Source organism: Pelophylax lessonae (genome assembly GCF_965119305.1).
Source record: "Pelophylax lessonae genome assembly, chromosome: 6".
Lineage (NCBI taxonomy): Eukaryota > Metazoa > Chordata > Amphibia > Anura > Ranidae > Pelophylax > Pelophylax lessonae.
In genome coordinates, this window is record NC_138773.1 from 22,750,319 (window position 1) to 22,760,337 (window position 10,019).

The 10,019-nt window shown below is 46.7% G+C and overlaps 1 protein-coding gene across 1 annotated transcript in view; it reads left to right on the plus strand.

The window, feature by feature from the left end:
• Window positions 1-9,255, plus strand: part of MAPK7 (mitogen-activated protein kinase 7) — a gene marked incomplete at its 5' end in the record, with an annotated part of 49,149 nt that extends 39,894 nt beyond the window's left edge. The window contains 3 exon segments of the mRNA XM_082260171.1: window positions 712-1,646; window positions 8,228-8,355; window positions 9,018-9,255. Coding sequence (XP_082116297.1) covers window positions 712-1,646; window positions 8,228-8,355; window positions 9,018-9,171 — 1,217 coding nt within the window. The 3' untranslated portion in view covers window positions 9,172-9,255.
• Between the last annotated feature and the right edge of the window lie 764 nt (window positions 9,256-10,019).

The window sequence follows — 10,019 nt, forward strand, 5'->3', positions numbered from 1 at the left end:
AAAGACTGTATTTGAACATAATCAAAGAAGCCCTTTCTGTTCAAATGCACAATACAGAAAAAAGTTTTTCTGTTTAAAATTCCTATTAAAAAAACAATTAATTCATTAAGAGGTTCATGTAGTGATAAAAATCTATAATATTCTTAAAAAACAATCTGTAAGAGTCCCAAGTGATATAAAAAGTGCCAAAGTTAAAAAAAAAAGAGGAAAAAATATGTTTCTTCTGTGACAACGTGTGCAAAACACCCAACGTGCTCCTTCCACCGTGTCACCCAAACTGACTCACCACATGAGAAGCTGCTCATAAATTATAAAAAGAATATATTTTTTACTTTCTGCTACAAAACACAGCCAATAAAAAAAAAATGTAGAAAAATAAAAAAATGTCAGCACACGTTTTGTATTCCTCTCTTTGTTGACTGAATCTTATATTCTAAAAAGTGCTAATACATCACAAAGTCTGAAGTCCACATTCACATAAACATCATAATTAAAAAATATAATTAAAATCCTACATAAAAGTGCTTTCTAATGGCAGCCCTGCCCCCTATGATCCAGTGGCATACAAAGGAGAGCTGCTCCATGCAGACAGGAAAAAGGTAAAACTTGGATGAAGCCTCGCTTACTGGAAGCTCCCCAAAAACCCTAATCCTGTATCTTTACCCCAATAATCTGTTCTCCCTAATTCTTTCCTTCCTGTCTCTCCCATAGATGCCCCCACTTCCATTCCTGAGACCCCCGAAACAAAGAAGCCAATCACGGCACAAGAGCGACAGCGTGAACGGGAGGAGAAGAGGAGGCGGCGGCAGGAGCGTGCCCGGGAGAAGGAGAAGAAGCAGAAAGAGAAGGAGCGGCGTGAGAAAGCCGACGGATTCGGAGGGTTGATTTTGAGCGAAAATGACAAGAACCTTTTGGAACGGTGGACACGGATGATTGACCAAACGCAGCTGGCCCCGCCTCCTACCAACCCAACCCCAACCGTGCCAAAACCAGCTCCATGTCCAGACATGAGCACCATGACTCCGCCCCTTCCCCAACAGACAGTGTTCGGCATGGCCAATCTCACTCCAGTACCTGAGGTCCGATGCCAGCAGAACGGAACCATCTCCGCTCCCGCTGTCGCACCAAATATCCAGTTCATTCCAAGGTGCCTGAACCCCTGCCCTGTGCCCAACCTGCTCCATTATGTGCCCCCCACCCCAGCACCTTTCCAGATTGCCCCTGTGGTCCTAGCTCCCCAAGTGAAGCCGGTGGCTCCTCCAATTGCCAATCAGCTTCCTCCAGAAGTCAAATTTATTTCCAGTGGGCAGGTTCTTCCTGGGGCTTTCCCCGCTCAGGCCAGGATCAACCCAACATGGAGCAGAGGGGGGCATCAGGAAAACTGGCCAGCGACGGACACAGGAGACGGGAAGCGGAATTCCGTCACTGTGGATCCCGCTCTCTTCCTACGCAACCCCACCGACATTGAGCAACCAACCCAGGTCCCCGGAATAACGTTCCCCGGTGGGGTGGACTGCCGCCTTCAAGAAGAACACAAGACTCAAGATCTGACACCTCTCCGACCCACCACCTTCAACGCAACCGACCCCTCCACCTCCATCTCTCCAGATATCAACCTGGTGACCCAACAGTTCTCAAAGTCTCAGGTAGGAGCGTCCATCACTGCGTCTCTCAGAACCCAGGAAGTGTCATATATGGGGGCACTATACCTGAACCCTGGAAATGTCATATATGGGGACACTATACCTGAACCCTGGAAATGTCATATATGGGGGCTTACCAGTCAGGGCCAGGCCAATTCTCACACTTTTTTGGTTTACATTTAAAAATCTGTATTTTATTTGCTATAAAATTACTTAGAACCAACAAACATTATATATTTTTTGTAACCACCTTTGGACCGGAAGATTTGCCCCCTTAATGACCAGGCCATATTTTGTGATCTGGCACTACGTTACTTTAACGTGAGATTGCGCGGACGTGCGACGCCGTACCCAAATAAAATTGACGTCCTTTTTTTCCCACAAACAGAGCTTTCTTTTGGTGGTATTTGATCACCTGTGCGATTTTTATTTTTTGCGCTTTAAACAAAAAAATAGCGACAATTCTGAAAAAATAACAATATTTTTCACATTCTTTTATATGAAATTCTCCAAAAAAACATCAAAATTCTTTAGGCTACATTCACACCTGAGCGTTTTTTACCGCAATTTTTACCGCGATTTTACCGCGATTTTTACCGCGATTTACAGGCGTTTTTTGTGCAGGCGTTTTTATATTGAATAGAAACCAATGGAAAACGCCTGTAATCTGCCCAAAAAGAAGCTCATGTACTTTTTTGAGCTTACAGCGTCAAAACGCTCAGATGTGAACAGGGGCCATTGAAATGAATAGGATTTGTCTTGTTGGGCGTTTTGAGAGCTGATCCTAGAGCAGAAAAACTCCCCAAAAACGCCTACATGTGAACGGAGCCTTAACATTTTTGGCCAATTTGTTTTCTGCTACATATTTTTGGTAAAAAAAATACCAATAAGCGTAGTTTGATTGGTTTGCGCAAAAGTTATTGCGTTTACAAACTTTATGTCATTTCTATTGTTTTTTTTTTTTTTTTACTAGTAATGGCGGCGATCTGCGTTTTTTTTTTTTTTTTTTGCGGGACTGCAACATTGCGGCGGACAGATCGGACCCCTAGCTGACATTTTTGACACTTTTGGGGGTACCAGTGACATTACTACAGTAATCAGTGCTAAAAATATGCACTGTTACTGTAAAAATGACACTGGCAGGGAATAGGTTAACACTGTGGGTGATCAAGGGTTAAATGTGAGCCTAGGGAATGATTCTGTGGGGGGTGTGGCTTGTGAAATGATCATAGAGACATGTGATCCTATATAGAAGGATCACAGGAGCTCTGTGATCATTCCAGGGAGATGTGATTACAACAGCCGACCGTTCTTCTCTCTCAGTGGGGAGCGATCGCAGGTGTCAGGCAGCAATTGGAGCCACCTGCCCCGTGCATCGGAGTCCCCGCTGATGAATTGGGGCGGGACCAGCCTGGTGGCGCGCGCTCGCCCCCTAGCTGCAGGCGTGTGACCAACATAGATCTAGGCGGCAGGCAGTCGGGAACAGGTTAAACAGAGGCCCTTGAGAATAAGATGGAGGGTGTTGCAATTTTTTTTATGTCACACGGTATTTGCACAGCTGTTTTTCAAACACAATTTTTTGGGGACATAATACATTTTAACCACTTCTGGACCATCCACCCTGTATTTATGTAGTTACTTTGATGTTAAATACCAGGGTTATGGCAGCAGATAGCTGCCATAACCCAGGTATTTTTTTAAACGGCGGGCGGTCCGCTTTAACATAAGGGTGGCCCCAGTGGCGGATTCGCTGCAGGATCACCTTTATGGGCAGCGGGAGAGGGGACCCCCTCCCGCCGATTCCCGGACGTTTTCCCTGCTTACTGGAGCTGTCCGTAACCGGGAAAACAGGTCCGCTCTCTTCTCAGGCAGGAAGTTGAGTGAGGGCAAGATGGCCTCCACTCCACTCTATGACCTTGGAGGACCGGAATGACATCATACGTCGCTTCCTAGCAACGGTTTTAGAGAGCTCATTTTTTTTCAACATGAAAGTGATCAAAAAACATTTTTTTAAAAGGACCGTGTAAAAATAAAAAATAAAAGATCACATAAATGGGGAAAAAAAATGAAAGTGCCCTGTCCCCGTTAGCTCGCGCACAGAAACAAACGCATACGCAAGTCGCGTCCACATATGTAAACGGTGTTCAAACCACACATGTGAGGTATCGCTGCGAAAGAGTGAGAGCAATAATTTGAGCCCTAGACCTCCTCTGTAACTCTAAACTGGTAACCTGTAGAAATTTTTAAAGTGTCGCCTATGGGAATTTTTAGGTACCAATGTTTGTCGCCATTCCACGATTGCACAATTTTGAAGCATAACATGTTGGGTATCTATTTACTCGGCGTAACATTATCTTTCACAATATAGAAAAAATTTACTAATTTTGGGCTAACTTTACTGTTTTCTTATTTTTAAATGAAAAAAATTGAATTTTTTCCAAAAAATTTGCGTTTGTAAGACCGATGCGCAAATACGGTGTGATAAAACATATTGCAACAATCTCCATTTTATTCTCTAGGGTCTCTACTAAAAAAATATATATATATGTTAAATGATTTTAGCTTGTAAACAATAAGGCCCCTTCCACACTACGTCAGTTGTCATCCGTTTTTCGTCAGTTGTTATCCGTTTTTCGTCAGTTGTTATCCGTTTTTCGTCAGTTGTTATCCGTCTTTCATCCGTTGTCATCAGTTTTTACATAGAGATGCATTGATGTCCGTTTTTCATCCGTCAACGGATTGGATGAAAAACGGACAAACGGACAGCATGTGTGAAAGGGGCCTAAGTGTCAGAAAAAGGCCCGGTCCAGAAGTGGTTAAAAGAGAAGTATGGGTTTTCTTTTTATTTAAAAACATACTTACCTAGGTGGATGGAGCATCGGCCCGATGCTTCATCTGTCCCCAGCCCCTCTAACACTGAGAACCGAGTGATCAAATACGGCCGTTCGCGTGGTTCTCAGAGCTCCCTGTGCAGAGAGCCGGTGACTGTCAGTCCACAGCTCTGCCACCTCCTCACTCACTGAATCTGGGCTGTGGAGTGGGCGGGAGCGGCCGGCTCACTGGATCTGGGCTGTGGAGGGGGCGGGAGCGGCTGGCTCACTGGATCTGGGCTGTGGAGGGGGCGGGAGCAGCCGGCTCACTGGATCTGGGCTGTGGAGGGGGCGGGAGCAGCCGGCTCACTGGATCTGGGCTGTAGAGGGGGCGGGAGCAGCCGGCTCACTGGATCTGGGCTGTGGAGGGGGCGGGAGCGGCCGCCTCACTGGACCTGGGCTGTGGAGGGGGCGGGAGGGGATGGCTCACTGGATCTGGGCTGTGGAGGGGGCGGGAGTGGATGGCTCACTGGATCTGGGCTGTGGAGGGGGCAGGAGCGACTGGCTCACTGGATCTGGGCAGTAGAGGGGGCGGGAGTGGCCGGCTCACTAGATCTGGGCTGGGGAGGGGGCGGGAGCAGATGGCTCACTGGATCTGGGCTGTGGAGGGGGCAGGAGCGGCCGGCTCACTAGATCTGGGCTGTGGAGGGGGCGGGAGCGGATGGCTCACTGGATCTGGGCTGTGGAGGGGGCGGGAGCGGCCAGCTCAGGCTCTCAGTAGATTGCTGAGAGGCTGAGATGGGTGCAGGTTCAGGCATGTGGGTGGATACTGATCATATGGTCGTGATCTTTCCCGAGCCTGGACCAGCTTAGTAATGTCAGCTGCCAGCGGGCTGTCAATGGGGTCACAGGAGTGCAGAACGATCTGCACTTCTGTGATCCACAGGAGAATACAGCTAGTTCACCTTTTTGCTGTACTTCTCCTTTTAATGAATTGTAATGCAATCAAACACAATATAATACCCATTGTTTAGTAAAATATAAAAGATGATGTTACGCCGAGTAAATTGATACCCAACATGTCACGCTTTAACCACTTCAGCTCTGGAAGGATTTGCCCCCTTAATGACCAGGCCATTTTTTGTGATTCGGCACTTCGTTATTTTAACGAAAAATTGCGCGGTCGTGCAGCGCTGTACCCAAACACAAGTGATGGCCTTTTTTTCCCCACAAATAGAGCTTTCTTATGGTGGTATTTGATCACCTCTGCGGTTTTTAGATTTTGCGCAATAAACAAAAAAAGAGAGACAATTTTAAGAGAAAAACTTATTTTTTTACTTTCTGCTATAAAACATTCCCAATAAAAATAATTAAAAAAAATCTAATTTTTTATCTATTTGTTTTCTGCTACATACAGTGGGTACGGAAAGTATTCAGGCCCCCTTAAATTTTTCACTCTTTGTTATATTGCAGCCATTTGCTAAAATCATTTAAGTTCATTCTTCTTCCTCATGAATGTACTCATAGCACCCCATACTGACAGAAAAACACAGAATTGTTGACATTGTTGCAGATTTATTAAAAAAGAAAAACTGAAATATCACATGGTCCTAAGTATTCAGACCCTTTGCTCAGTATTTAGTAGAAGCCCCCTTTTGATCTAATACAGCCAGGAGTCTTTTTGGGAAAGATACAACAAGTCTTTCACACCTGGATTTGGGGATCCTCTGCCATTCCTCCTTGCAGATCCTCTCCAGTTCTGTCAGGTTGGATGGTAAACGTTGGTGGACAGCCATTTTTAGGTCTCTCCAGAGATGCTCAATTGGGTTTAAGTCAGGGCTCTGGCTGGGCCATTCAAGAACAGTCACGGAGTTGTTGTGAATCCACTCCTTCGTTATTTTAGCTGTGTACTTAGGGTCATTGTCTTGTTGGAAGGTAAACCTTCGGCCCAGTCTGAGGTCCAGAGCACTCTGGAGAAGGTTTTTGTCCAGGATATCCCTGTACTTGGCCGCATTCATCTTTCCCTCGATTGCAACCAGTCGTCCTGTCCCTGCAGCTGAAAAACACCCCCACAGCATGATGCTGCCACCACCATGCTTCACTGTTGGGACTGTATTGGACAGGTGATGAGCAGTGCCTGGTTTTCTCCACACATACCGCTTAGAATTAAGGCCAAAAAGTTCTATTTTGGTCTCATCAGACCAGAGAATCTTATTTCTCACCATCTTGGAGTCCTTCAGGTGTTTTTTAGCAAACTCCATGCGGGCTTTCATGTGTCTTACACTGAGGAGAGGCTTCCGTCGGGCCACTCTGCCATAAAGCCCCGACTGGTGGAGGGCTGCAGTGATGGTTGACTTTCTACAACTTTCTCCCATCTCCTGACTGCATCTCCGGAGCTCAGCCACAGTGATCTTTGGGTTCTTCTTTACCTCTCTCACCAAGGCTCTTCTCCCCCGATAGCTCAGTTTGGCCGGACGGCCAGCTCTAGGAAGGGTTCTGGTCGTCCCAAACGTCTTCCATTTGAGGATTATGGAGGCCACTGTGCTCTTAGGAACCTTAAGTGCAGCAGAAATCTTTTTGTAACCTTGGCCAGATCTGTGCCTTGTCTCTGAGCTCTTCAGGCAGTTCCTTTGACCTCATGATTCTCATTTGCTCTGACATGCATTGTGATCTGGAAGGTCTTATATAGACAGGTGTGTGGCTTTCCTAATCAAGTCCAATCAGTATAATCAAACACAGCTGGACTCAAATGAAGGTGTAGAACCATCTCAAGGATGATCAGAAGAAATGGAAAGCACCTGAGTTAAATATATGAGTGTCACAGCAAAGGGTCTGAATACTTAGGACCATGTGATATTTCAGTTTTTCTTTTTTAATAAATCTGCAACAATGTCAACAATTCTGTGTTTTTCTGTCAGTATGGGGTGCTATGTGTACATTCATGAGGAAGAAGAATGAACTTAAATGATTATAGCAAATGGCTGCAATATAACAAAGAGTGAAAAATTTAAGGGGGTCTGAATACTTTCCGTACCCACTGTATATCATGTTTTTGCTAAAAATACACTAAAATCATTATATGACATGCTTTCTGCCCCCGCCCTCCTCCGTTCTTCATCCTAAAACAACTCCTTGTGTGCCCACAGCAGCTGCTGGTAGGAGAGGAGGGAAGAAGGCCAAGCTGTGGGGAAAAGGGGTGCACAGGGTGGCCCATAAAGCAGAGGGATGGGGGTGCGGGTTCTAGAACTGATTCCCCTGCAGCACAGCTGAAGGAAGGGAGCAAAATGGAAGCCGGCAAAGCTGCAGGGGAAGGCAGAAGAGGATCGGTGTCTGCAGTAAGGTAGTACAGCTGGACCTCCTGTTCACGAGGTGCCTGGGACCCCCTTTTTGAACTGATGGGATCTGGGCCCAGTACAAGAGGGTGGGCTGTACTGCCTTATTATTGGCCCTGGGCGGTAAGTTAATGGGGGTGGTTTAAGGGGGGGGGGTGCAACAGTGTTTTCTGACACACCCTAAACATTGGTGTACAGTAACATGAACATGGTCCTGAAGGTGGACTTAGCCTTTAATTGCTGCATAATATAAGGCTTAGTGTGTAAGGTACAGGCCATCCTACAAAAATGGTGTTTAGGCCGAAATCGGTTAACCTTTACCCAGTTTTACCCCATGGCAGTCTATATTAGGTCACTGGATCTCCAGTCTGTAATGATGAACTTGTCTTATTTCATTCTTCTATTAATTTTTAACTCCTTAATTTTCCCTGAACACTCCCAGGTAGAGGATGTCCTGCCCCCCGTCTTCTCTGTTACACCAAAAGGAAGTGGTGCTGGGTACGGATTGGGCTTCGATCTTGAGGAGTTCCTGAACCAGTCCTTCGATATGGCATCAGAGAGCCGCGAGAGGTAAGAGGGTTAATCAGGGCTTGGAAGGGATCAGTGGTTCCTCCTTCATCAGGGCTCATTCTATTCAATGGATTCACATTCATCAGAGCTTGGTACTGTTCAGTGGGTCCCCCTTTATCAGGGCTTGGTACTGTTCAGTGGGTCCTCCTTCATTAGGGTTTGGTACTGTTCAATGGGTTCCCCTTCACCCGGGCTTGGTACTGTTCAATGGGTAACCCTTTAATTTAGGGTTTGGTACTGTTCAGTGGGTCCCCCTTTTATTAGGGCTTGGTACTGTTCAGTGGGTCCCCCTTTCATTAGGGCTTGGTACTGTTCAGTGGGTCCCCCTTTCATTAGGGCTTGGTACTGTTCAGTGGGTCCCCCTTTCATTAGGGCTTGGTACTGTTCAGTGGGTCCCCCTTTTATTAGGGTTTGGTACTGTTTAGTGGGTTCCCCTTCATCCAGGCTTGGTACTGTTCAATGGGCCCCCCTTTCATTAGGGCTTTTTACTGTTCAGTGGGTCCCCCTTCATCAGTGCTTGGTACTGTTCAGTGGGTCCCTCTCTTCATTAGGGCTTGGTACTGTTCAGTGGGTCCCTGTTATTATATAATGTGACATGTCAGGGATTTATTAATCCAGACTTGCAGTCCTCTTACTTGACACAGCGTCTGTCTCTTTTTCAGCTTGGTAGACTCCGCCCCTCTTTCAGCATCACTCTTAGCCGATTGGCTGGAAGTTCATCGCATGAATCCCGCAGACCTTACCGCCCTCCAGGAGGACCTGCAGCTGGGATCTCCCATGATCCTCTCCGACATCCCCGACCTCCAAGACGGCTGAGGACACGCAGAACAAAGGTCTTCATGGAGGGACAGAACCTTGACTTATCCTGTGTGTCTGAAATGAGAACTGTCTGATCTGCCCCTGGCTCTATGAGCATTGACCATACGGGGATTTAAAGGGCAATTTGCAGTTATTAAAATAAGGGATGGCTGAAGACTAGAAGGAACTGGTCATGAAATCCCTCACCTTCTTTTCTCTTCATAGTCCCGGAGTGCCTCCTGTAAGCTCTTTGGCCCCTTAGTAGTCATCACCACACTGGTGGCACCACCCTGAGCCCTTCCCTCCTGTAGGGTAACCTAGGTACTTCCACATCCCACCCATATTAAAAAGCTGCTCCTCCCACTACAAGCCTGATTTTAGCTGTTGTTTCTCTGGGCAACACTGGCAGTTCTTCTTCCGGACACTCTTGGTAGGTGAGGGCCCCGTAGTCTCCAGGAGCCAGATCTGGATTGGTATTTGAGGTCTATGCTTGTGTACGGACTTATTTTTTGCATGGAAAGACAATAGAGGATGAAATATGACGAGGATCAGGAGCGCAGCCATCTTCTCACACTCCGGTTACATATCACTTGTGCTGGTGGGGGCATCAGCTCTTCGGCCGCAGCAGATCCAGGAGCTGCAGCGCCATGCACTGCTCTGTGTGTGCGCACCAAGTCATGGCATTAAAGCACACGGCAGTGACCCCTCACCTTTATGGGTTTGTCTGCTGCATGAGCACCTCTTATTTACAGACCTTGCACATTCACTGAGGGCCCTGAAGAGGAAGAGACTTACAAAGTTAACCACTGCTTTTATCATGTATGTGTGACAGGTCCTCTTCTGTATCTTATGACCAAGGTGCACTG